At 38.6% G+C, this 27,110-nt stretch overlaps 3 protein-coding genes across 8 annotated transcripts in view; 2 read left to right on the top strand and 1 right to left on the bottom strand.

Annotated features, from left to right (window-relative positions):
* Window positions 1-10,899, top strand: part of tanc2b (tetratricopeptide repeat, ankyrin repeat and coiled-coil containing 2b) — a 110,645-nt gene extending 99,746 nt beyond the window's left edge. For 4 of the 6 annotated variants that reach the window (XM_065253439.2, XM_065253437.2, XM_073815887.1 and 1 more), the window contains 12 exons: window positions 432-668; window positions 1,070-1,546; window positions 1,629-1,722; window positions 2,502-2,635; window positions 2,931-3,054; window positions 3,218-3,393; window positions 3,680-3,812; window positions 4,478-4,510; window positions 5,995-6,086; window positions 6,213-6,359; window positions 6,589-6,689; window positions 6,782-10,899. In XM_065253439.2, coding sequence (XP_065109511.1) covers window positions 432-668; window positions 1,070-1,546; window positions 1,629-1,722; window positions 2,502-2,635; window positions 2,931-3,054; window positions 3,218-3,393; window positions 3,680-3,812; window positions 4,478-4,510; window positions 5,995-6,086; window positions 6,213-6,359; window positions 6,589-6,689; window positions 6,782-8,852 — 3,819 coding nt within the window. In that variant the 3' untranslated portion in view covers window positions 8,853-10,899. The remainder of the gene's footprint in view (window positions 1-431; window positions 669-1,069; window positions 1,547-1,628; window positions 1,723-2,501; window positions 2,636-2,930; window positions 3,055-3,217; window positions 3,394-3,679; window positions 3,813-4,477; window positions 4,511-5,994; window positions 6,087-6,212; window positions 6,360-6,588; window positions 6,690-6,781) is intronic. The other 2 variants (XM_065253443.2, XM_065253438.2) reach the window with 1 other exon arrangement.
* Window positions 10,900-11,644: 745 nt separating this feature from the next.
* Window positions 11,645-15,350, bottom strand: g6pc3 (glucose-6-phosphatase catalytic subunit 3). The gene is made up of 6 exons (XM_065253444.2): window positions 14,754-15,350; window positions 14,375-14,481; window positions 14,181-14,271; window positions 13,817-13,935; window positions 13,595-13,736; window positions 11,645-13,074 (listed from the first exon to the last, which is right to left on the bottom strand). The coding sequence occupies exons 1-6, from the start codon at window positions 14,969-14,971 to the stop codon at window positions 12,732-12,734; spliced, it is 1,020 nt and encodes a 339-aa protein (XP_065109516.1). The 5' UTR covers window positions 14,972-15,350; the 3' UTR covers window positions 11,645-12,731.
* Window positions 15,351-16,472: 1,122 nt separating this feature from the next.
* Window positions 16,473-25,664, top strand: lsm12b (LSM12 homolog b). Its single transcript, XM_065257577.2, has 5 exons — window positions 16,473-16,631; window positions 19,377-19,510; window positions 19,738-19,847; window positions 20,238-20,364; window positions 24,978-25,664. The coding sequence occupies exons 1-5, from the start codon at window positions 16,511-16,513 to the stop codon at window positions 25,068-25,070; spliced, it is 585 nt and encodes a 194-aa protein (XP_065113649.1). The 5' UTR covers window positions 16,473-16,510; the 3' UTR covers window positions 25,071-25,664.
* Window positions 25,665-27,110: the final 1,446 nt, after the last annotated feature.

Here is a 27,110-nt window from a genome sequence, read left to right as displayed (position 1 = left end):
ATGAAGCCCAGCACACGAACAGAAAAAAGTTTATTTAACTAAGTTTGGGAGGAGCATGGTCATGTAATTCAACTAATTAGTTCGAAGAGGTGCCTATCTATATATAGCCGTCCTTCACCTCTGTCCCTTGACAGTTTTTGCAGCATCCCTCGTCCACCCCATTGCCTCACTCTCTGCGGTATATCTATCCCAGTTAAAGAGGAGGGAGTACTCTGGTTTCAGAGCTTGGAGCCTTACCCTCGGACAGGACACCAAATATGCTTATATATTCATGTTAATGCAAACTCGTGAATTACTCGGCAAATAACTGCAATTTTATGCTTTGAACAGAGATGGCGATAGAGAGGCAAACTTTACGGATTGCAGCTTTAAACAAAAAATTGTAATATTAGTAATATTTTATTTCTAACTTTTAATATCAACTCTTTTAGGTGTCGCGGCTACTGATGTTGGGCGGTGCTAACGTTAATTACCGTACAGAGGTATTGAACAATGCTCCGGTGCTCTGTGTGCATGCACATCTTGGCTATGTGGATATGGTGAACCTGTTGCTGGAGTACGGTGCCAGTGTAGATTCAGCATCAGAAAGCGGCCTCACTCCTCTGGGCTACGCATCTGCGGCAGGACACCTTGGGATTGTTACTGCTCTCTGCAAAAGAAAAGCAAAGGTATGCAAGAATCTAACATGTATGGCTGTCATGTTCACTTTCCATAAAAATTTGGTACATTAAACATAGAACTTTCAAGCTAAATTTGAGGGCACAAACACTGCAAACATATTATCAGATTGTAAACTAAATCTGAAGCTCAAATTGCAGAAAGTAAAAGGTACCTTGTAAACATACCTTTGTTCCCCATATGACTGTCCCAAATCCTGAAAACTGTATACACCCAGCTTATCAAAACAGAACTTACATTTTTTCTTTTGTGCGTACATTATAGTTTTATCCAGTATGTTGGTTGGCATTTAAGGTTAAGATTAGCTATTCCCCAGCAATGTGCATTTATTAGCAAATAAGCAAAATTTTTTAGTAAATATTGTGTCTATTTGCATATGTCTTTACCGTAGCTCGACCACTTAGACAAAAACGGTCAGTGTGCCCTTGTGCACGCTGCTCTTAGGGGTCACCAGGAGGTGGTGAGGTTCCTCATTCAGAATGACTGGGGCACTGGCGGCTATCAGACACAACTCCAAACCCCATCCTCAACGCAATCCCAGGACACCCCCTCTCCAACACAGCCACAGGACACACCATCTCCCACCCAGCCACAGGACACCCCGTCCCCTACACAGGACATGCCCCAGCAATCCCAGACCTCTGGCTCAGAGCAGACAGAACAACAGGATGATTCGGGACAGACACCAGAAGAGTCTGAAGAGGTAGCAGAGATCCATTCGGATGAGCGAGAAGAGACTCCGGAAGAGTCAGAACCGCAGACGCAAGTGCAGGCTAAACAACAGACTTCACAACAAGCTGTGACCTTCAACAAGAGTCTGGCAGTACAGCAGGCCCTTATAGCAGCGGCGAGCATGGGTTATACAGAGGTAAGATCTTGTTTGTTTTTTATTGTTTTATTACCCACAATTCCTTGCTTATATAGTTACTATTTATGTCCATGTCTTTCAGATTGTCTCTTATCTCTTGGACTTGCCTGAGAGTTATGACGAGGACACTCAACGTGCCCAAATTAACAGCTTTGATACATTATGGGGTGAAACAGGTAAACCCTGAGACCTCTTGGTTGCACAATCTGAGCAAGTAAGCCTAATTATAAAGTGCTGAAATCACCTAGCCAGAGTGCCATGAAACACAGAACACATATGCAATTTTAAAAGTTTCAAGGGTGTATAAGATCTAATGCGAGGGTCAAAGACATCTAAGACCAACAATATGATTTTGATCACAGACAAATAGCGTTACTCACGTTAATTGCTTCTCGATTTAAGTAATTTCCCAAAAATGACACTAGCATGCTGCAGGGGTTTCCATCAACCCTATATTATGTGCATTTTGAAGTATAGCATGCAAATTTTATATTTCGATGGAAACGCATTTGCTGAATAAATTCTGACTTAGTGAACATCAAACCCATGTGACTGACCATCTAGCTGTTTCCGCTGATGTTGTCTTTCCCATATATGTTGCTTGGCGTCATTGTAATGCCCTTGTTGCTAGTGCCTGCCTTCAAATTTATGCTTTTTTTCTTCTGTGCACAGCATTAAGTATGACAATTAAAAACTACACTGCTAGTACATTTGCCCAATCAGAACCAAATGCAGTCCAGGCTCCATTTTTTAAGCGCTTTTTGTATTATTATCTGTTGGTTATTATGTTACCAATACCACCGTCATTCGCTCAAACAACTTGATAAAAAACGCAGCTAATTCGCATTTGTTTGTTTTTCTTTTTTTGCAAATTTATTAAAGATTTGCTTCAAATTTAGATGGAAACCCATCTACTGTTATACGTTTGACTGCTCTCTTCCATGCTTTCCATTAGCACTGTCAGCTGCAGCAGGTCGGGGAAAACTGGATGTGTGTCGACTTTTATTGGAGCAGGGCTCTGCTGTGGCTCAGCCCAACCGAAGAGGGGTGGTGCCGCTTTTCAGTTCTGTGCGTCAGGGGCACTGGCAGGTAATCAATAAACACTTTATACTGTTGAGGAATTCTACCTTTATATAGAAAAACTGCTTCGGTTAGTTTATCCTGGCCTAGAAGGAGAGTTCGCATACTTGAGAGCAATGATTCCTTTTTTCCTTTACAATTAATTCTTCCATAATTTATATCAATACAAGATTTCATGGCTCATGGCTTTACAATTAAAGTTCACACACACACCGTATTAACAAAACAATTAAAAATCTTTAACTACCTATACATAGAAATTAATTTGAGTGTGCAGATATTTTAGAGGAATTTTCTCTCTTAGATTGTGGACCTGTTGGTGAGCCATGGGGCAGATGTAAACTTGGCTGATAAACAGGGACGTACTCCACTCATGATGGCTGCCTCTGAAGGACATCTAGATACGGTGGATTTTCTATTGGCTCAGGGTAAATTCAACTGCAAAAACAGATGATGTACACCTTTGTACATTTTATGAGTCCATGCATTCTCTGTTGCCAATGTTGCCAGTGCCATACTGTACCAGCCGAGCTACAGGAGTGCTTACGTTTGTAATAATATGACGATGCCTATGACTTTTTTCATGTTTAGATGCATCCATGGATCTTACGGATAAAGAGGGACTCACTGCACTCAGCTGGGCATGTTTGAAAGGACATCTCTCTGTGGTTCGCTGCTTGGTAGACAGGGGCGCGGCAACGGACCATGCTGACAAAAACGGACGAACGCCTCTGGATTTAGCTGCCTTTTATGGAGACTCAGAAGTGGTGAGTGCATGTGGTCTATATTCTGTTAGGGATGGATGGATTCGAAATCCAGTTAATGGATTCTATTGGATCTCATATTTTTGCTTGTGGTAATGGCAGATGATGTCCTTTATTATTAAGTGAACTGAAACCCGATATTAGAATAATTGTATAAATGTGTCTGTGAAATCTAGGCTTAAGTCTCATAATCACATTAATTTTATTCATTGATTTCACATTTCAATCTCTAACATGGTTCTTGAATATTTATTAAATTCTAATCGTTTGTTTCTATTGCTGCTCTCAGGTTCAGTTCCTGGTGGATCAGGGGGCATTAATTGAGCATGTTGACTACAGTGGGATGCGACCTTTGGATCGGGCTGTGGGCTGCAGAAACACATCAGTGGTGGTCGCCCTCTTAAAGAAAGGAGCAAAAATCGGTATGGCTGAGTTTACAAGGGTGTTAAGTGTTTGTGAGTGTATGAGCGTGTGTGTTTTCATGTAGCTCAGCTTGCGCTCGGCTGCCCTAGCACACTGCTGCTTCGTGCTTGACTTCTGTTATCTCAGCCGCTCTGTTAACACGTCTCGCATGCACTCGGTTTATTTCTTTTCCTGTTTCTTTTTTCTATCTTAGTGTTACTCAATATCAAAAGTTGCCATAAAAGACAGTAAGGTGGCATTACTGTATATATCAGGGGTGCCCAAGCTCGGTCTTAAAGGGCCGGTGACCTGCAGAGTTTAGCTCTAACCCCAATCAAACACACCTTAAGCAGCTTTTTAAGTCTTACTAAGCATACTAGACACACAGACATATTCATGGAATAACTCCCAAGCTTTGTCTCTCTGTTAACTCTTATGTTTGGTTAAACATTATTGTTAGTGCTGTAAGTGTTTTACTTAATTTTGTATTGTATAGCTAAAGCTTCTATTCCCCGCCTCTCACGGCTGCTTTTTTATGTTCCCTCTCACGACCACTGCATTCCTGTTCACTTCCACTTTCTTCCACTCTCACTTCCGCACACTCCACTCTCATCATCATCTCCGGTTGTGCCTCTCACTCTATCCCGCAACCTTAATCCTCATTTACTTGAACCTCTGGCCACAGGCTGCCAGACACTGCCGACTCGGCACAAAAGAGGTAACCTATATGAGGTGTGCCTCATGCATCTTGAAAAGTGAACCCCCTGGCTCTTTGATCGCCCCCTGGCGGCTTGCTGCAGTACAAGTCATAAACCTCGCTCTCTTCATGCAAACAAATGGGATTTGGGTCAAAATAAAAAAATAATTTGTTTACTTCCAGTAAAATTTTCCTAAATATGGTTTTGGTCCTTTAAGGTAGTTATCATCACGCTGATATATGTTCAATTGTTCATTTTTGTAATAAGTTTCATTTTAGCTAGTAATTTGATGCTATAGTAATGGGGCGTGTTGTTATGATTGACATTTGCAATTGACAGCTTCTCTTAGTTGTTGGAGCTTCTAGGGAAGATTAAAGATATAACAAACTATTAAAATTTCGATTTCTGTGTTATTTCACACCGCCAAAATGAGCTGTATTTAACTAACCTTATTTTAGCAAGCCAGTCAAATGAGACATTCAATGGGTGTGGCAGAAGTTTGATACCGCGGCTCCGTCTCCGGGCTCCACAGACGATTCCTTCTGCTCATGCCCTGGCCCCAAACTGCCGTTTTTGCGTAACATGTCAGTGCACATCATCTGACATTTTACAGTCAGTTCATTACAAAGGAAGGAAGCGGCGTTGCGTCGTCCATCTTTTATGTCTACCGATATAGTCCAGCTACGAGTTACCCACTTCTTGCCAAAATAAACTGGAATTTGGTTAAATTTGAATGCCATTTTGGCAAAATAACTTGCGAGATGTATAATATACCATCATGTAAGCATGATGACAGGGATTACAGGGGTGTTTGGTTTTATTTATTTGATTTGATTTATTTTTGGGCTATGGTTAGACACATTTTCACTGACAGCCCAAATATTTCCTTGTTTTAGCCTAAACGTCTGGGCTGTGTTTGGAGGCTGTTAGATGTCTTTTAAAATTGCTTGCTGGTTATGCTCGTGCTTGGGCTGTTCACATCTTGCTTTTCTCTTCTGGCATCCTGACAGCTTTTTTCTGTTTATAAAATGCACTCCTTTCACCTCTAAGCATTTTTTGGGTAGACTGTTATTAGTCATTACATAGTCAATTGAAACTTTACAGTTTAGCTAAACTTTTATGTGCGTGTCAGCAGTGTGCCTGATTTCTGTATATTATATGTATTTCACATAGTGTCTGTCTGTCTCTGTACTTATGTATCTCACTGACACAGCACGGTCTTTAACCAGGATCATGAGATTTCTGTGACAGAAATGTTGTAACAATGCTAAATTAAATAAAATTGAATATTAAAAATGTTTAAATGTATAAAAATGTTAAAAACTAAAATCATCTAATTGAAATATTTCATCAATACGAGGTTTAGGTCACACAGAAGGCATATTTTCTTTTCATCTTATTGTCCACGCTATCATTTGTTTTCACTTTTCCTTCGCCCTCCCGTGTTTCCCTTCAAACCTTCAATTTCCCATTTTGACCCATCAAACATCATGTTACCCTTTAGGTCCTGCTACCTGGGCAATGGCTACATCTAAACCTGACATCATGATTATCCTGCTGAGTAAACTTTTAGAAGAGGGAGATGGCTTCTACAAGGTCAGATTGACTTACAAGTTACCACGTCTGTTTACTGTTTGCACAGTAAACAGTTACTGTTTTGCACCTTAGTTTTGAGTTCTTGGCTGTATCTGTTAACACAGTCTATCGTCATTCCTTCTACAGAAGGGTAAAGTGAAGGAGGCGGCTCAGCGCTATCAGTATGCTTTAAAGAAATTTCCCCGTGAAGGATTAAGTGAGGACCTGAAGACCTTTAAGGAGCTCAAAGTGTCTTTGTTCTTGAACCTGTCTCGCTGTAGGAGGAAAATGAATGTAATGAACATTTCTAAAGATATCCTTACAATATCACATTGTGAATTTTGTGCTACCAGTAAGAACCTGCATGTAATATTGTGTGATAATTCTTAAGTTTGAATTGTCGTTATAACACTTACAGTATACAAACAAATTAATTTGAAGTATAATACAGAAAAAAAGAAGATTTCTTGTTTAACTAAAAATGACATTGGTTTATATTTTTACTTTCTTGGTTTTCCCTTAGGACTTTGGAATGGCGGAAGAGTTTGCTACTAAGGCCCTGGAACTGAAGCCTAAGTCATATGAAGCATTCTACGCAAGAGCCCGAGCTAAGCGTAGCAGCAGGTAGCAGTCTGAAAATAATAGAATTTAAAAATGTATAATTTTATAGTTACATATATTACGATTAATACAAATGATTCTTTCTTCCTAAATAGGCAATTTGCTGAAGCACTAGAAGACCTGAGGGCCGCTATAAAGCTGTGTCCAAACAGTCGTGAGATCCAGCGCCTTCTTCAGCGTGTGGAGGAGGAGTATAGGCAAGTTACCCAGCCAGAGGAACCTGATCTTGAGCCTCCTCCATCTCCGCCTCCATCTCCCTTACCAGTAGAGGAAGATGAGGAGCCTCCTCATCATACCCCTCCACCTGAGCCAAGACTAGATGACATGGAACCTGTCCAAGACTTGTTTGAGGACGATGACTTCCTGGAACAAGAGCTAGAAGCTGTGTCTCTTGGCCTTTCCTCTGATATTCGCTCAAACACTTCAAGTCTGGCCATTATACGTAGCCCACCCCTCTCTCCAGCTCATCATGACACTGGCTACCTATCTGGTGGGCAGGCCTTTGAGTTCCACCCAAGCTCCTCATCTATGTCATCCCCTACCCATCATAGTTATCAGTCAACCTCCCCATGCATATCTCCTACTCATCAAAACTCTCACTATCGCCAAAGTCCACCCCTCACAACCTCACCCGCCCATCAGTCATCCTACCGGTTTAGCCCTCCACCCATGGGAAGTGGAGGAAACCAGGGAATGGATTACCAGAGTCCTCCACCTTCTCCTCTTCGACGTGGTGTTCCGTTTAGGGGTAGCCCTCCGTTGGAGAGTGTGTGTTTATATCGTTCACAGTCTGGCTCTCCAGTCCGCTACCAGCAAGATCCTTTACCTAGCCGACCTAAATCACCACTGTTGAAGATGAGCAGCCAGCGCTCCTTCCAGCTCCAGTCACAGCCTTCCCAGAGCTCCCAGCACAGCCAGCACCATCAGGCCCAAGGACTGCGCCTTCAGCCCTCTATGGCACAAATTGTCCGTACCAACCAACCAGGTAACAACGTGTACAGCCATTTGGCTCATCCACTCAGCAGCAGGTACCAGGGTAGTTCCATGGATATGGACCGGGAGAGAGAACGGGAGCCCAGGCTGGTGTACCAACCCTCACTGGATAGCCGGTCTATGTCTCAAGTGCAGTCCAGCCTTAGTGTGGGAGGTCTCTGTCAGCACGGGGGTCGAGGTGGGATTCTAGAATCAAACTTAGGGAAAGAAGAACTCCCTCAACGTCCTGCTTCAGCCTACCGTTCCACCACAGGGGGACCCAGAGGCATGCGCTTCAGCCAGACCCCGCAGATCAGCCGCAGTCAGTCAGCGGCATACTACCCCGTGTCCAAACATGACCTTGAGAGGGCAGTGGCAGCCTCCGCTCTGACTCAGTGCCAGCTGGGCTCTCCTGAGATCCCCCATCTTGTGCGTAGGCCTATCAGTGCAAACACAAGTGACCTAAAGCCGCATGTACCAACCCCCAGACCATTAATCCATTCCCAGAGTGTAAATCTTCGCTTCTCTCCCTCTAGCAGTAACATCTCCTCAGGCTCCAGCTGCAATATTGGCCCTGGATTCAGGCCCTCTTCCTCTATGGCCCAAATGGAAATCCCATTGCAGGCTGCGTACGATCGAAGCTTCGATGAGCCATCAGCCCTCTCTCCCTCTCAGAGCGGGCTCTACTCGGGTGAACCCGCTCGATCCCGGACCACTCCTTTCATGGGTGTCATTGACAAGACCGCAAGGACTCAGCAGCATTACCTACACCAGCCTTCCCGGGCCTGGCCAGTGTCATCCCTGGAATCAGTCATCACTAGCCCCACATCACCTGGAAATTTAATCCACCAGGCTTCAACTGCCTCGTCTTATAGTCCACCCACCTCTCTAGGTAATATCGCCTACTACAATAAGACCAATAACGCCCAAAATGGACACATGCTGGAGGAGGAGTTCTATGCCCAGCCACAGCCCTCCTCTCTAGGCAAGCTTGCCAACGGAGGGGCCCGTGATAGAGACATCCTCGAGCGAGTGAGCCAGGTGCCCACGTACCAGGATGTCAAAGTGGCACGGACAATGCCCGTAGCACAGGCCTACCAGGAGAATATGTATCGCCAGCTTTCCCGTGATGCCAGACAAGGTCCCACCTCGCCCATCAAACCAAAGAGACCCTTTGTGGAGTCAAATGTTTAATAGGCACCCAGTAGGGTGGGCACAAAAGGTGTTTATCAATGAATGTTTGTGTGATAAGATGTGAGGGACTGTGTAAGTGCAGAATGTTAACATCAGTATTTCATGTGAAGAAAGCAGAAAAAATGCTTACAAAAAAAAAACAGTGTTACAAGGTACCTTTGCCTACTTTGTGTAAACTCACTAACCTAGTTTTTTGAAAGCGGGTGGTGGACAGGTTCCAAAATCCCCGACAGTGCCCTTTTGGAGTATTAGAATACAGTATGTCAACGTAAAAATCTTCCTTAAAGCTCTGCACATTTTAGGAAAGCACATTTCTTGACATCCCCACACACAGAGTAACAGTTTACCTTGCCATCGGTTCCAGCACTAAAGTATAGATGAAACTGGGAATCTATGTATTAAACTCATCCCCTCTACCACTTACTATCCTCTTCCTATCGAAACTAAACTAAATTGCTCCTGGACATTACAATGTTGGGTAGTTGTTCAATACTGTAAAAAGTGAAAAATAACGTTTCAGTAAAACTAAACTGTAGTTACAGAAGGAAAAGGAATATTTATATTTAAGTTATATGATGTATAGAAATATTAAAGCCGTTTTCGTGTGAGTTTTAGGTTGTTTAATTTTGTATTTGTTTATTTTAAAGACTGGAGATTATCTTAATAGTTATGTTAAAATTCTGGCTCACAAGCGGAAATATTCTTCGTGTTAAAATGAACAGTTGTATAGTGGCAATAACATTAATTTAAGGTTTCTTTGTAATAAGCTTAATACGCTATTTTTCAAGTAACCCTCATAGTTTGTTAGCTCAGTTTGTTACCAAACCAAACTTTGGAATGTATCAAACTATGGACGCTACATATGTGTGCATACTGTACTACACAACACAAAGTTTCAGGGCAGTTTGTGAGATAGTAATAGAATTTATTCTCCTTTGAGTTTCTTGTTATATTGCACAGAGAAGCATTATAGTATATCAAGTGAAATATGTTTGTTTTAACTTTTAAATTGATAGTTTTGGTTTGCACTGACTGTCTGTGACATTCTGAAAAAAAAAACAAGAGAGCACTTTATTTATGGATAAGGATTGTCTGGAAAGTAAATATCGATGATAAGATTTTTTGGATATGGGATGGAACATCCTTACTAACATATGTTCAGTGAACACTGGAAAATAACCTGTGATTAGTTGTACTACTAGAAAACAAAATAGCGGTCATCGTCCTTGGTGCAATTCTAATTTTTCAAGCAAATGAATGAACAATAATATAAAAGAGCAAAATTATGTTTTTAAAAAGATTTAAAATGTGTATATAACAGCCTTTATAGAGCGCAGTGTACTTGCTGTATATAGTGGCCAAATGTGTTTATGCATACAAAATCCTGCTCTCCTCAGCAAAATAATCGGCAAATGTAATGAAAGAGACTGCCTTACGTGTCAAACACAGTACAGAGGCAACACACACACACACATAGATAAGCAAACCAGCTGTTTTAAAATAGTGTAATAGCAGTGTGAAAAACATAATCAGCTAGTTCCTTTTGAAGTTTTCTGCTTCAGAATGCAATATTATTAACATGCAGAGCTTAGCTGTGGCTTTGGTCAGGTCTTCTCAAAAATACAGTATATGGACAGACATCTAGGTAGCCTTCAATGCAACCATATTCACAATTTTACTGCTGTGTAAACCTGCTTTAAGAGATTTATCTTCAGTTATGGGGAGGAAAAGCTAAAGCTTAAACAATCCTTCATAATACAGATCTCTGAAGGTCTTCTAGAGAAGTTTTATTTTTGCTGTATATAATCTGGCGCATGATTTACGCTCCATTTCCCCAAAAATACAGCAAACAAAACCCAGTTACATTTGACAGTAAAATCTCCACCAGACCCGACATGAAGGGTTGGACCATTCTTTTTTATATTTCAGTTCAATTTGAGTTGATTTTATTGTACTTGCTTGCTAAGCAGAGTTTCTCGTCTGTAAATGTGAGCTTTCAGAACGCTGTGACAACGTTTAATGACTTCAATAAACCAGAATGTGTTTTTATCATGTCAGCGGTCATGTTTATATAGTTTAAACATAAACAACAATGAACAAGCTTGTAAACTTCTTTGCAATTTTTGTATAAAAGCTGTTACTGAACCTTGGACATTACCATACTTTGTTATATTAATAACATTACTGTACATACACACTTTTTTGAAAATATGCTCATTTTCCAGCTCCCCTAGAGTTAAACATTTGATTTTTTAAGGTTTGGAATCCATTCAGCTGATCTTCGGGTCTGGTGGTAGCACTTTTAGCAGAGCTTAGCACAATCCATTTAATGTGATTAAACCATTTAGCATCACGTTCAAAAATAACCAAAGAGTTAAGATATTTTTCACATTTGAAACTTGACTCTTCTGTAGTTACATCGTGTACTTAGACAGATGGAAAATTAAAAGTTGCAATTTTCTAGGCCGATATGGCTAGGAACTATAATTCTAGAATTCTGGCGTAATAATCAAGGACTTTGTTGCCCTAACATTGCTGCAGGAGGCGCAACGATAAATAGAAAATAGCCTGAAAATAGTCCCCTGCTATTGAAAGTAACCAAGGGGACTATTTTCAGGCCATGCATAATATGACTACGCCATACAGCAGCAAAGTCCTTGATTATTACGCCAGAATAAGAGTATAGTTCCTAGCCATATCTGCCTAGAAAATTGCTACTTTTAATTTTCCGTCGGTCTGAGTACACGATGTACCTTTAGAAGAGTCAAGTTTTAAATAGGAAAAATATTGAAACTCTTTTTCATCTTTTTTAGCATGATGCTAATGGTCTAATCAGATTCAATGGATTATGCTTAGCTATGTTAAAAGTGGTACCGTCAGTCCCAGAGATCAACTGAATTGATTCCAAAATGGTAATAATCAAATTAACTCTAGGGGAGCTGGAAAATGAGCATATTTTCAAAAAAAGTGGAATGCCCCTTTAAACAAACCTCTTTGAGGGGTATTATTACTTTTCTATGGGAACAGATTTTTAGCTGGCAGACAAAGACATGAAAATCCAATTGACTTGCACTGACATACCGCTCCCATCATGTATACTGTACACCTGGGGCAGTAATTTCCACAGAAACATGCCTGGAAACCCCTCTGAACACTTCAACAATGAATTAGCAAATACTGGGAGAAACGGCAGGCAAGATAAATATTACTGCTGCTAAAGAACACTCAAACAATTTTAGTTTCAATACAGCAGTTTAAAAAACCTAAGAATGACTTAATGGAGGATGCTGTTGAAGCAGAACAGTATTTTGATCTATCAAAAAATATGTACATCTCAAGAAACACTGTTTGGGACACACGCTAAAGATAGGCCCACCAGAGAGCCCTGCTGTAATCCATATGCATTTTTGCATAAATAAGAGAGGGTGTTACTCTCTAAGTTAAAAGAGTAACACTTTACAATAAGGTTGTATTTGTTAATGTTAGCAAATGCATAAACTAACAATGAACAATATAGTTTTTCAGCATTTGGTAATCTTTGTTAATGTTACTAAGTGCCTATTCATGTTTGTTCATTGTGCTTTAACTAGCATCTTATTTTAAAAAATATATATTAGTTAATGAACTAAAATGAATAAATGCTGTAGAAGTATAGTTCATTGTTAGCTTATGCATTCACTAATGGTAATAAATACAACTTTATTGTAAAGTGTTACTGTTAAAAAACATCTGGATTATCTGCATTGTTGTACTGTATGTAAATGGAACCGCAACAAATTATATTGCGTTTAAACTGCTGGGTTGTTTTGGGGACTTTAAAAGGCTGGTTCAAAGACGACAGAAGTGTCCTGTCTGTGGCATACTTCAAAATGTTCACTTTCAGTCTCTCTTGGGTTTGGCTGTAAGGAGATGCACAAATCCTGGTATCAACACCATGACTACCTGTGGCACAACAGTGTATTTAAGAAAGAACAGAGAGTAGAAGAGCAGAGGAGAAGCTGTGGGCAGCTGGAAACTGCTGATGTAGTGGAGTGCCATGGATGAGAGGGCCAGACAAAGAGTCCTGGGTACCCAGGGAAGAGCCCAACCGCCAGGCTTCCAAAACTGTGAAAGTCCCAGACCTAACAAAACTCCAGCATCACGGGTCAAAGAGGAGAAGGGTGCTGTATCCATGCGAACCCATTCTGGGTGAGAACACCACCTTTTAGCCAGTGAAATGGACCTGTGTTTAAATGTAATAAGCAATGTATAAGAATGTAATAACAAAACATAACATAACATCTGTTAGCCAAACATATTAGTCTTAGACTGAAATACGCAGGTGCAATATATTATAATGAAGATATGATAATGGAAACATTTCTGTGGATACAGGGCGTTGTCCCCCTTGCTCTTGACAATTTACATCTGTTTGGCATCAGTTTTGAGCGATCTAAACACAAGTGTTCAGTTGAGGCACTGCTGGTTATATTTATATATTCCGTCCTTCAGATTTTAGCTCTAACCCCAATCAAACAACCCTCAAACAACTAATCAATGTGTTCAGGGTTGCTTGATAATTACAGACAGGTGTGTTGGAACTGAAGTCTGTGGGACGGTAGCTCACCAGGAGCAGGGTTGGAGACACCTGCAGTTTGAGTCTTAGGCATACACACATAACCAGAAATATTTTAGTGTTTTGATTCTTATAAGACCCGATTGTTGATGATAGTGTTGGTGTAAAGTATTAACTGTGTACTTACCAAGACAGATCAATTCCAGTCCTTTGCAGAGCAGTGTGCAGTAAAAGTGCACAAAAGAGTAGCATCATGCTGTAGCGTAAGAAGAACAGCAGAGGGCGTCCTTCAGGCACAGATCGGTTCAGATAGACTCCCAGAATTGCTCCTAAGAAACAACACATTAATGGTGTTAAGATAGATGTAATATAAGCCTAAGCCTAAATAAAATATGAAAAAAGCTCTGACCTGTCAGAAGACCTGCAATGACTTGGTGAGGGAAGTGAGCCAAGATGAATATTCGGGAAAGACCTACGCATCCCAACAAGACCACATAGAACAGGTACGGCACTGCAGCTAATATCTTACTGTAAGAGAAATTACACAACTTAGTCATTTTATGTTTAAATAAATAGCATTTATCCACTTATCTACTTTGATAAAATTCCCCAAACAATCTGTAGGAAATTTTAAACAGTATTTGGTACATTATTCTGCTTTGAAGACAAGTTTTTGCAAAACCTAATGATACGTTATCCCAGCAAAGTGCTTCTGTCCTACAAGTAAAAATAAATTGTGCTGATTTTTACCTAACCCTAACCGTAAGACTGACCTGCCTGTGCGAGCATGAAAGAACGATGCCAGGGAAGAGATGATCACCCACCAGACAGCACTAGTGACCATAGCATGACCTGACGGACTGCCTAAGAGATATGAAAACTGTCACGGTCACCAGGTCAATTAAAAATGTTTGACATCTGGAAATCGTTAAAAATGAGACTAAATGAAATGTTGTTGCTGGTTTACCTGGGCCGGTTTCACAAGTGGATTGGAACTGGTGGACCTTTGGTAGGTTTTCAAAAAACAATCCAGATTCTCTTATCCACCAATAGGGCCTCTCCCCAAATAGGATCCTAAATGTCAATATGTACATTAATAATAATGACACATAATTGCATAGGCATTAATAGTGAATGCTACATAAAAGTAGCTAATTGTGTAACTTTGTTACGAATTTTATATTGGGTTACGTCAATGGCCAAACCCTGATATGTCTATGAATTATTACAATATTCATGAACCATCCTATTGTTATTGTGCTCAAAAACAACAGAGACTGCTTATTATCTTGTATATGATTTACCTGTATTTTCCAAAAATCACCATATGGCTACACATAACTTACCATTTGAAGACTAAGTTAAGCCACTCCGATAAAGCTGCTACCCAGAGGACTGCGATGCCGGTTCGTCTATGTACATAAAACGCAAATGGAAAGACCAGAAGCACTGCAGCTTTGGGGTCTGCCATATGTGAAGTAACGAGCCAGAAATCTTCATAACTTCTTGTTCTCAGCTGAAGAGCCTCTGCCATCCAAACGCCTTGTCTGTATATAATCTCCATTTCCAGAGGATGAAGTGGGCTCTATAAGAATTATGTTTGACGGGCTAATAAAGATAAACCTTTTTACAAAACAAAAGGTTAAGATCCCGTGTGCAACTGTGCATACAAACTAGCTACCAGAAAATAAACTCTAGGTTTTTAGTAATTTGTTTATGAATACTTTCTTGCTTAACATCGTAAACAACCTTTGGCACCTTACATTTTAAGTTTAAACTGTGATATCTGGACTCGGAAAAAAACGAGACGAACAGTTAATACATGATGATGAATGACAACTGTTATATTACATTTATAAAACAGTCCTAAAATAACCAGCACAGATGCACCTGTAAGCTTTCTGATCTACAGCAACGGCATCCGCTTCGGTTTTGCCGACCGATGCGTTACTACTACGGATACAACAGTGGGACAAACTTTAATAAAACAAGTGTGGCAGGGCGGAAGTGAGGGCGGGGATCCACAATATTTTTCGAAACGTTTTTAAAATATATTTTAATTGATTAATCTTGTTTAATGTTGCGGATACTGTTTTTCCATATTAATATATAACCTTAAATATTATTTTTACTTATTAATTATACATATTTCTATATATAAATAATTTTTATATATTTTAAATACGTTTTTATATAACATATTATATAAATATTATAAATATAAATATTTTTATGTTTACATAAAAATATAATATATATATTTTTATATTGTTTAATATTGAATTCCTTAAAAGTATTGCTTGCTTGTTGACATTTATATAGTTAACTAATGTAACTTTATTGTAAAGTTTTTTCCATTAGATTGCATTATGAGATGATATTATTTGGTTACATTTAATTAAGTATATATGTATTTAACATAAATGCAGTAATTTGTGTATTTATACATACATTTATTGATTGTTTTTCCTCCATAGAAAAAACTAACAATAGCAATTTATTTATTACAATTAACATTTATAAAGACTTGAAGAGACTATAAGTATAGTGTTCAATTGAAAAAAAAAATCTCATAAATATCATCACTTATACATATTCTGGAATAGTTTAAATTTGTGTGTTTTAAGGTATTGCAAAATTATTAAAAAGGGAAGAAAACTAGAACAGATGTAAACTAAAATATAACGGGAGTAGAGATAGAAAACGAAATTCAATAACAAACTATTATACACATATTATAAAGTTATTATTTTATGGAAGGTTTTTAAACATTTTTACATTGTTTTTAACACTTTTCATACTTTCTAATTTCAGAAAAGTTACTGCATACAGCAAACAAATAAAATAACGATGACATAAATGTTCTTAAATTGCAAAATAAAAAGCTTCTTCGCCCCCGTTTTTTTATTGAACTTTGAAAATTTAAGATTACAAAAATGGGCAAGTCCACAAAACGTCACATATTTTTACATTTCACATACTGTACAAACAAATAAAATAGCTTCTTCGGCTTCCTGTCACCTGACGCGCCTCTGTGTCGTTGCAGTCACGCCGTCGCATGCGTTTACGTAAAGCTAGTGCTCCGGTTTCCCTGGCGGAGAAGATGGCGGCTCCGGGGGAGTGTTTTAGTGTTGGGAGCCATGTCTCTTGCCTCACCTGTTTAGGCCAACGTTTACAGGGAGAGGTTGTGGCTTTCGATTACCCGTCCAAGATGTTGACTCTGAGTATCCTTTAATCCGCGTGGTTGTGTGTAAATGGCCGGGCTCGCGTGTGCGGAACCGGGATGTGTCAAAGTGGAACTACGCGAGAGCGTGTTTATGTGTGTGCTAGTAGCCTCATTCAGCGCATATTCTTGCCTTACTTTACTTCTGTGTTGGGGTTTGAGACGATATGTGATGGCTGTCGTTTAGAGATTCCTATGGTTAGTTGGTTCGTATATGAAAATGTCCCGTTTGTGGTTAATGTGTTGATTAGCATGTCCTCGCGACCGAGAGCATTAGCCTGTGCGCTAAGCTAACGACTTTACAGTTAATGGCAGATCTCGTAGGACATTTTACACACTATATGAATAGTTCGTTAATTTCATACCATAAAATATGTGGTTTGTTGTAACAGTGACACGCTACTAAAACGGCAAGTCACTTGTAATTATGTCCAAGCGGCAAGTATGTTACACTGAATAATGATTACTAGGGATGGGCACGAGTACTCGATTGCTCGAGTACTCGAACGTGGCATCGATGATCGATCACGAAAACGATGATCATGTGGGTGTATTTATTTATTTATTGTGGATATGGCGGCATTTGGGTGTCTGGTTAGCGTTACGAGCGCATGTGGTAGTAAAGACTGGGTCTGGAGATGCGTGTTTGACGTCGTGTCGAGCTACGCAGACCGACGTATGACATCAGTAGCATTACCATGCGTGATTCAAAAACAAACAGATTCCGCGCGACCGCGCATCAGCAACCCGCCGGTCTGCGTAATGCGCGGCAGCCCGCGAGCCCGCGAAGCCGGTCACACCTCACATCACGGAGGCACTATGGTTTAAAAGGATGCCGTGATCTTCGGAAATACAGTCAGTCAGTTGCAAAATGTACAGCGCCGTCAAAAGTTCAATGGGTTATCATCTCATATTTAAACATCAAATGTCAAGAGATACCAGAGAGCCATACGAGCATTTACATTACATCTTGACTGAGGTAAGAGGACGACACGACACAACTAAATGCTAAAATGATAGCAAAACACTTAAAGCTGCTTAATGTTATGAAGCTTGTGCTTTGACTGGACGTTGGACGTGTTTAAAAGTGCGCTGTTTATGATGCACATCCACAAAGGGAGTTAAACTTTCTTTTTTTTAGATAACTTAGTTGAAAACTTAGTTGAAGTCTTGCATTTATGCAGATAGATGCACGTTGTACATTTATGTTGTATAAAGGCTTAATATTATGCAGAGCGCTTCGGTTTGTGTTTGTTAACCCTTTAGTTTCATTCCATCACGCAGCTTTTCCTGTTAGAGGTTTCTGTTAAAAACATTTAATTCATTAAAACTCCAGTATGTGTTCATTGTTCTGTCATAGTTTCTTCGAAATTAAGTTTTATTTGAGTGTTTTTCATAAAAATATTTTCATTTTCACCATGACGTGTACGCCCCGCCCCTTTGATTGCCCCGCCCCCAGTTAATCGAGTACTCGTTCTTCAGACCTATGGATTAATCGAAATGAAAAAATGACATAAATGCACATCCCTAATGATTACCATTCTGACTGTACTGTTTTACAAATCCATAATATTAGATCGAAAGGTCAAATTCCTGCAGTAATATGTGGTATTTCTACAAAAACTCAGGATATGTAAAGTGTTTTTGATTCACCCATATAACAGTTACACATTTGAGACCACTGTATTTCAGTGGTTCACTTCAATCCGTACACCAAGGTATTGTACAAGCAGTTTGCAAAATTGTCATTGCATGAAACATTGCTAGCCTGATACCATCAAGCTCTGTTACCAAAGTAGAGTAACAGTGTTGACAGTATTTAACTGAACTGGCTGTCATACACAGAGAAACACGCACACATACATGACTGCCAACAATTAATCTGCCTAGGTAACTGAAATGACACAACAGTAACTCATGATTTTCAGCTATGCAAGACAGTTTTTACCGAAAATATGTTGTTATGGCCTTTATTATCTCGTGATCAATGAGTACCAAATAATTAAAATATAACCATTTGAAAAAATAACTTGAGACATCAAATGTACCAGCAATGAAATGACAAATGGAAGATTAAATGACAAACAGGTAAACTTTATTGTTGTCAAGGGTTTTGTCTGTTGGTTTGAGCGAGAGTGATAGTGTTTCAGGTGTCTACAGATTAATCCTCAGTGATGAAATGTATCATAGCAGAGTAGTCTGCTGTCCTACATGACGTTTCACATTTTTAAGCCTTGTCCCTTTGTGTTAGCACTTTTTGTTATAATACTTTTTGTATTATGACCTTTAATGCCCTGATCATTTGACACCGAATTGAGTTATGACACCTTATGACTGTGCACTGCAATTCTCATAACCAATTTATCACAATTTGTGATGCATTTTTTTGCTCTGTCTGTCATTTAAATCTTATTTCATGTGTTTTGGCTTTCTCCTCATGTTAGACCAAGTTATAGATAAAACACTTGCTTCAGTTTATTTTCAGTATCATTGTTGTCATTGCTTTGAATACTGGTCCTCCTTAGGGTGTTTAAGTGAGGTTTTCCAAATCAAGGTCTCATATGGGATATTCAGATTTCACATCAACCTACTGAATGCGTTTTGTTTCATTACCGTGTGAGATTGGTCGCCAGTTTTCTAAAATTAAAACGCTAGTAGTTAAGCACCAAACTTGTGTTATGTTTTTGTTTAATTTGTTCCCTTGTCTTGATCTCTGTGTTTGATTTGTCCTTAACCCTTTAACCAGAATGTCCTTCCTCTAGTGGTAAGCCCAACCTCAGTGATGTCATCCTGATTAACTTAGCCTATGTTTCAGAAGTGAAAATGATTAATGATCGCACTGAGACTCCACCTCCTCTAGCATCCTTGAATGTTAGCAAGGTAAGGTCACCTGCAATGCCTTTTTACCTTTAAATCAAGTTAGTGACAATACTGTATAGTTTGTAATTTTACTGTAACTTGATAGGCTTGCTTAAAAGGATAGTTAATGGATTGGTTTATTAAAATAGAGATTTCTTTAGATCACTTTAGTAAAAAAAAAACATTTGTATGTTCTTTATTTATACTTTGTTTATTTAGTATTGTAAATTTCTCTTTTTTTATCATAGCTTGCCAGTCGGGCGAGGACGGAAAAGGAAGACAAATTATCCCAAGCCTATGCAATCAGTGCTGGGGTGTCAATTGAGGGCCAGCAACTATTCCAGACTATACACAAAACGTAAGTTGGTTTTTGCTATGCAAAATTCTACCAAAGTGCACCAAGTAGTTGTATTTATGTCCACTTGAAACAGTTCAAGTCAACAAGATGTTGTCTTTTGTATCTACTTGAAGACAATCATGCTTTAAATCAAACATTCAAAGTCTATGTAAAATAACTTGTTGTGCAAAAAGTCAGGAGAGTAAGTGCATGCTTAAAGACTGGCATGCTGTGTTGTCTTTGTCTTCTTGTTGTGGAGTAGTCAGCAGCTTAAAACAAAGGTGATGATGAACAAAAGCTGATCTAGTTACGTAGTGTTTTTAGCACGGCACTACATTGCTCACAGCAGGCTTGTTTTCTGAGGTTTGTCCTTGGGTTTATGTTGTTTTATCTCTTTTGTTTTGTTTCTAGCATCAAAGATTGTAAATGGCAGGAGAAAAACATCATTGTGATGGATGACGTTATAATCTCACCACCATACCAGGTGGAGAACTGCAAAGGCAAAGATGGAAGTGCTCTAAGTCATATACGCAAAATTGTGAGTATCTTGGAATCTGTTTGAATCATTAATGAAGTCTTTGCTTTAGACTTTAATCACATATTTTACATGATGTGACTACATTTAAAATATGTCAGCATTAGCTAGGTAATTTCTTCACAGCTAGTAACATCACAGAATTGCTAAACAAATAAAAACAAAGAAATCAGATATGGGATATTCATATTTGATGTATTTCTGACAATAATGGCATTGGTGTCCAAAGTTTTTTAAAAACATTTTAAATTTCAACTCTGCCATTGTCGGTACTTTTGTACTGTCAAACTATGTTACTAAGGTAGAGTAACAGTGCTGACAGTATGTGACAGAACTGACAGTCATACACAGATTGTCTCGCTCTCGCACACACATGACTGTCAACACTGTTATGGGCGTTTCACATGGTACGCGGCAACCGCGAGTGTTTAGTTCTTTTTCAATAGGAGACGTGCGGAAAGCGGCAAAACAGGGGCGGTTACAGAAGTGAAGCGGAGTTGGTCCACACGCCTTGCGTGTGCACCCAAAATCCTATTCCTTTTGCGGAAACGGCTCTTCATAGCAGGCACCATTCAAGATAAACAGATTGGCACAAAATGCTGCACAAAATGCTTCCACTACACAAGAAAAGCTGTAGTCGCGCAGCGATTTCGCCGCTTGCTGCATACCATGTGAAACGGCCATTATTCCACCTTGGTAACAGAGTTTGACAGTAACAGAATTGGCACTAATTCAGACAACAGGAAACCAGGATTTCTAGCTATATAAGACACATTTTGCTTAACAAATTATATTATTATGGCCTGTTGTATCTTGTGATCCATGACAATGAGTACCAAATTATAACCATTTGAATAAAGCAAAAATTAAAATATAATAAGGACACCTGCAATTATATAATCCACAGGACAAACTTGTTAATACTATCTATTAGATTTGAAAGTTTTCGATTTTCTTAAAGCGATAGTTTGCTAAAAAATGAAAATGATCCCAAGCCATCCCATATACATATGTCTAGGGCTGGGTGATATGGCCAAAAAAATCACAAAAAGGTTTTCGTGTATCAGCTAATATCGCTAATTATCATGATAATTGAGGTACAATACAGATTAGAATATCACTAGTAAAATCACAAGGTCGTCGAAATGCCCTTGCTGCTAGTGCCTTCGTTAAAAATGCTGCATTCCTTCTTCTTCGCACAGCATTTAGTTTGGCAATTACAAGCTGCACTATTAATAACTTGCCCCATCATGACTACATTCAGACCTGTTTCCATTTTCCATCTGTGGCTTGTTTTGTTTACTGTTGGTTACTAGGTTACCAATTCCACCGTCATTCACTCGAACAACCTGATGAAAACGTATCTAATTCACATCTATTTGTTTTTCTTTTTTTGCAAATTTTGAAAAGATTCTAACACATTGCACATTAACGCCATATGTACTACATAAATGAGTGGTGTGTTAAGGCTATAGAAGATGTTAATTGCTGCTGTAAGAGACCAGCTAGTGTATGAAGGCGGTGCGTTGAGTAAATATCATTCTCTAATCTCCTGTTCGGTCCGTCATGTGCTCTGGGCCCTTGCGTGCTTCCTTCTACGACATGCCTGGCTCCGTCTCCCACGCACACGCATCCGCATGACAGAGACGGACGTGGAGGGTGAAATGTGCCTGGGCTTTCAGAGCGCTCGACTCGCATGGCGGACCGATTGCTGGTTCGACTCCCACAAAGAGCATCTTTGAGTAGAGCTGTTAGGAATTTCACAATGAATGTATTATGGAGGAAGTAAAATATAGGCTATTTATCACTAATACTTATGTTTCGTGACATAACACTGAAGTAAACCTTTTAACTACATTTCTCATGAAATTAATCTTTGTGAAGTAAACTGTGTAAATAGCAATTTCTGACTATACAATATACGTCACATATAAAACAACATCTAAATATCAATGTCTAAATAATATGTTGCATGAAATGAATCCTGATGTGAGGAAAAAACAATTTCTGTTTTGACAATCGTTGGAATCAAGTCATCTATACAAGATACAGAATAAGACATTCAAAAATTACACATAATTTTTTTCTCTCAGGAGAAAATCATCCAAAATGTTAATCTTGTCAGAATTCATTGTCCATTAAACATATCCTTCTAGATTGTATTATATCTGCCCCTGTGAGAAACCTTTTTTACTCTGTTGATACTTTTGAAAAGGTTTTTAATCAAGTGAATCCAAACATGGTTCTAACAATCAAATTAACTTAAAACATCTAACATTTTGAGATTTCAGACTACTGTGAGGTTGTCATAACTTTAAGATGATATTTAAGACAGTTTCTTTTTCAAGAATTTGATTTCTTAAGTTTTTTCTTAAACTCCTTAAGGAAAAAATCATAAATAAAGGCCATGTAAGGGAAATATCCATATTTATGACTTTACGAACTAAAATATCTAGATTGGGAAACAGGGCCAATATGCATTATGTGTACCGTACGATATGTAAGATCCATTAAGAATAGACTCGCGCAACAACCATGCATTGTGAGTTGTTGTAGCTAAAGATATGGATAACTCCATATCCTTTTGTCTTACATCGAAATCTTCTACCATTTTCTTTAAAATCCTCATTTTAACTTGTGGCTGACTTTGTTGTTTTGCTCCCTGCGCTGTGCCTCCTCCCTTTGCATTCATCATACAACACTACGAAAAGTTTATGCACTACGCTGATACATTCCTGAATGCAGAGGAGTCCAAGATGGCGTCGTTATCGCAAGCTAGTTATTTTTGTTATATTTTATTATATTTTAAATATGGATATTTCCCTCAGAATACCTTTATATATCCCCTGGAGCTGTGTGGATTACTTTTGCCATGGTTGGATGCGCATTCTGGATGGATGCATGGAGGACGTAGACCCCATATTCAATTGTTATAAAGCTTGGAAGAGCTTGGAAGATTAAGTCATTTCAAACATGCGATGCAGCTGCGGCCTTATGTTTAAATAAATGTTAGTGTTATGCTAACTCATTGTTTTCATACAATAAGCACAAGTTTCAAAGTTTCAACTTTATTTTGCAGTTTATATATATATATATATATATATATATATATATATATATATATACATACATATAATATCAATCTTTTATTGCAATATTTGTTCTTTTATTAGGATACATGTTAGGTTAAAAAGCAGTTAGAGGTGCACCTCCACTTAAAAAGGCCATTGCAGTCTAAATGTTTGAAATGACTCCAGTCATGTCGGTGACCTATAAACGACTGTTTTATTATACACATGGCAGGTTGCCTTTCATAGGCGGATATTAGTCACTTCCTTGTACAAAAGCTGTCACTGTGACATATAAAAGACTGCTTTATTATACAGCTAGCAGATTGCCTTTCAAAGGTGGAAATCACTCACTTTCTCAAAATTAGTCATGGTTAACAAATATGTATGTGCTTGTTATTTTTTAAATGGCAGGTGTAATGTTACGTTCATTTTCACTGCCATATCAGCCTGCAAAATACAACCCCAAATCAGAAAAAGTTGGGACACTGTAGAAATTGTGAGTAAAAAATGAATGGAATAATTTACTAATCTCATAAACTTATATTTTATTCACAATAGAATATAAATAACATATCAAATTTTGAAAGTGAGACATTTTGAAATGTCATGCCAAATATTGGCTAATTTTGGATTTCATGAGAGCTACACATTCCAAAAAAAGTTGGGACAGGTAGCAATAAGAGGCCAGAAATTTTAAATGTACATATAAGGAACAGCTTAAGGACTAATTTACAACTTATTAGGTCAATTGGCAACATGATTGGGTATAAAAAAGCCTGTCAGAGTGGCAGTGTCTCTCAAAAGTCAAGAGGGGCAGATAATCACCAAATCCCCTAATGCTGCGACGAAAAATAGTTTTCTGAGTGTCTCTGAGAAAAATTGCAAAGAGTTTGAAGTTATCATCATCTACAGTGCATAATAGCATCTTAAGATTCAGAGAATCTGGAACAATCTTTGTGCGTAAGGGTCAAGGCCGGAAAACCATACTTGATGCCCGTGATCTTCGGGCTCTTAGACGGCACTGCATCACATACAGCAATGCTACTGTAATGGAAATCATAACATGGGCTCTGGAATACTTCCAGAAAACATTGTCAGTGAACACAATCCACCGTGACATTCGCCGTTGCAGCTAAAACTCTATAGGTCAAACAAGAAGCCATATCTAAACATGACCCAGAAGTGCAGGCATTTTCCCTGGGCCAAGGCTGATTTAAAATGGACTGTGGCAAAGTGGAAAACTGTTCTGTAGTCAGACGAATCAAAATTTGAAGTTCTTTTTGGAAAACTGGGACGCCATTTCATCCGGACTAAAGAGGACAAGGACATCCCAAGTTGTTATTAGCGCTCATTTCAGAAGCCTGCATCTCTGATGGTTTGGGATGGCATGAGTGCGTGTGGCATGGGCAGCTTACACATCTGGAAACACACATCTGATTCCATTCCTTTTTAACTCACAATTTCTAAAGTGTTCCAACTTTTTTTGATTTGGGGTTGTATAATCAAAAATGACTTCTAGTGACTTGAGTCTTTTTCTTCTGACAGGTTGAGAAACATTTTAGAGATGCAGAAAGCCAGAAGTCAATGCAACGTACACAAGCACAGCAAACACAAAAGGACTCATCTTTATCCTCCTGAGTAGAGGGGTGCGGTTCATCTGGGGAGGGCACCATGGGCATCAAGGGCCTAACTGCTGGTCGAAACCAGCACTCTACTCCCCCTCTGCGTCGTAGTCTGAGGGTGGATGCACCAAGGGCCTAGGGTCTGGAAGATCAACAAAAGAAACAACAAAAAACAAAACAAAAAAAAAAAGAGCAAAGCAAAAATGTTTTAAGAAAAAGTGAGAGTGAAAAGAGTTCATTCTAAATTAGACTTTATAAAGATAATTTAAAACACCAACCATCAAACGACCATAGTTTTTTTTTTTTTTTGACTAACTTCTCTTATCCCCCTCTCTGCCCCTTCATCCCCTCCAATGTTTCATCTGATATAGCTTTTCATATTTTCTTCTCCATTACATCCTTCTTTCGCCATCAATTCCATTTTGTCAAAAAAAAAAGAAAAAACAACCAGTCAGAAAGGCTTGTTAGCTTTATTTACTTGATGCTTTTTTTCTTATGGCTCTGTTTATGTTCTGCAAATGTCTGTCTGTTCTGTATTTTAAACAAAATGTGACTACAGATTCCACGCGTTACAAAGAACGTTTTCTAAAATAAAAGTAACAAATTCTGACTGCAACATGTTTTTTTTCTGTAGCTTTTTCAGGTGCCTGAACCTTAAATATTCTTGAAAAAGGTTTAAAAAAGTTTGCCCTCTCTGTAAAGGGTTTGAATGTTTCAAAATGTACAACTAATCGATTGCCATGGATTTTAACCCTTATTACCAATTAAACATCTTATGAAGGATACTACTACACTAAAAAAGACTTGTTGGTTTAACTTAAAATGTTGGTGCTGCCTTAAAGTTGAGTCCATTCAACTCAAAAACCAACACTTTTTATGTTGAACCAACATTTTTTTTACAGTGTATCCTTTCAAAAATGTATACCTCTGTACATAAAAAGTGCATATTAGTATCTCAAAGGTATGAATTAGGGCATTTTCAATGGGGACCACCCCAGTGACAACTTTTGACCTTATTTCTGAGTGTACACGCACAGCCTGGCCAAAAGAAAGTCCCTGATTAAATTTACATTAGAATTTATATGAAGCTGCTGTAACCCTACAATTGGATCATTATTGCAGTGATTCATGTTTTAACTATTCTTTCAACCCTAACTAATGAAGTTTGGAGCTTGTCATATTAACCATGTTAAGATATCTTGTGGTTGAGAAAAAAATATATTTTGTTTTAAACAAGGCTGACATTTGTCAAACACGGAAACCACTAAGGAGATCGTGTTCAAAGATGTCCAAAACATTTAAGCTGAAAGGATAGTGTGATCTGTTAAATTTTCACAAGATATTGGGTTGGATATTGCTAAATTATTGGTGAAAGAAAAAAAATGAGAAAAGAATTAATGGGATTATGGAAAATTAAAGAGTTTACAGGATTGGGACTTGCTGTGGCTCCAAGAAAGCCAGTTTGATCTTATTCCAGGAAAATATGCATTTTAGAGACGGAGGAGAAGCATCTGCATCATGCATCCAACTATACAAACCTCTAATATTGGTGTTGTTGTGATATGGGGTTGCTTGGTCAATTATGTCAGCTTACCAGCAATGAACAGGCTATACAATTAATGCAGTTTTTTTGTGAAGGCAATGGTACTGAATTGTGAAAGAGAAATAATATTAACACACACAAAAACACACACACACACAGCTTGTGTGTTAACCAGTCACGTTCTGAGGCTATATTGGGGATTTCAGCCTGGATTTGGCCTACCCAAATTCAAAAGCTTCCCATACAGAGGTGTACATACAAAAGTTTGGTATCGTTTTACAGGAAACCCTTGAAATTATATAAAACACGGTTAAACATGGTTTTGCGTGTTGTCTGTTCTCTAACAAACACAAAAATGAAAAGGCACTTTATTTATAAGTCTATATTTGAAAGTGGATAACTCTGGCCCTGCGTGCTTTAGAGACCTGCAGACAGTTTTGTTTGATTGCAGGAAAAATTTTCTCTATCCTGATGTATGCATAAAGGTATTCTATTCCAATTGAAGGGAGGAAT

Source organism: Paramisgurnus dabryanus, chromosome 1 (genome assembly GCF_030506205.2).
Source record: "Paramisgurnus dabryanus chromosome 1, PD_genome_1.1, whole genome shotgun sequence".
In the NCBI taxonomy this organism is placed as follows: Eukaryota; Metazoa; Chordata; class Actinopteri; order Cypriniformes; family Cobitidae; genus Paramisgurnus; species Paramisgurnus dabryanus.
Note: the sequence above shows the minus strand (reverse complement) of the source record. Positions and strands in the feature narration are given on the sequence as shown.

Excerpts from the sequence above, each read along its gene's own strand:
- g6pc3 (XM_065253444.2), bottom strand. The coding sequence starts at position 14,971 with ATGGAGATTATATACAGACAAGGCGTTTGGATGGCAGAGGCTCTTCAG. Across the intron at positions 14,482-14,753 it reads CTTAACTTAGTCTTCAAATG|GATCCTATTTGGGGAGAGGC; the intron begins GTAAGTTATGTG and ends ATTGACATTTAG. Across the intron at positions 14,272-14,374 it reads CACTTGTGAAACCGGCCCAG|GCAGTCCGTCAGGTCATGCT; the intron begins GTAAACCAGCAA and ends CATATCTCTTAG.
- lsm12b (XM_065257577.2), top strand. The coding sequence starts at position 16,511 with ATGGCGGCTCCGGGGGAGTGTTTTAGTGTTGGGAGCCATGTCTCTTGC. Across the intron at positions 19,848-20,237 it reads TTCCAGACTATACACAAAAC|CATCAAAGATTGTAAATGGC; the intron begins GTAAGTTGGTTT and ends TTTTGTTTCTAG. Across the intron at positions 20,365-24,977 it reads TAAGTCATATACGCAAAATT|GTTGAGAAACATTTTAGAGA; the intron begins GTGAGTATCTTG and ends TTCTTCTGACAG.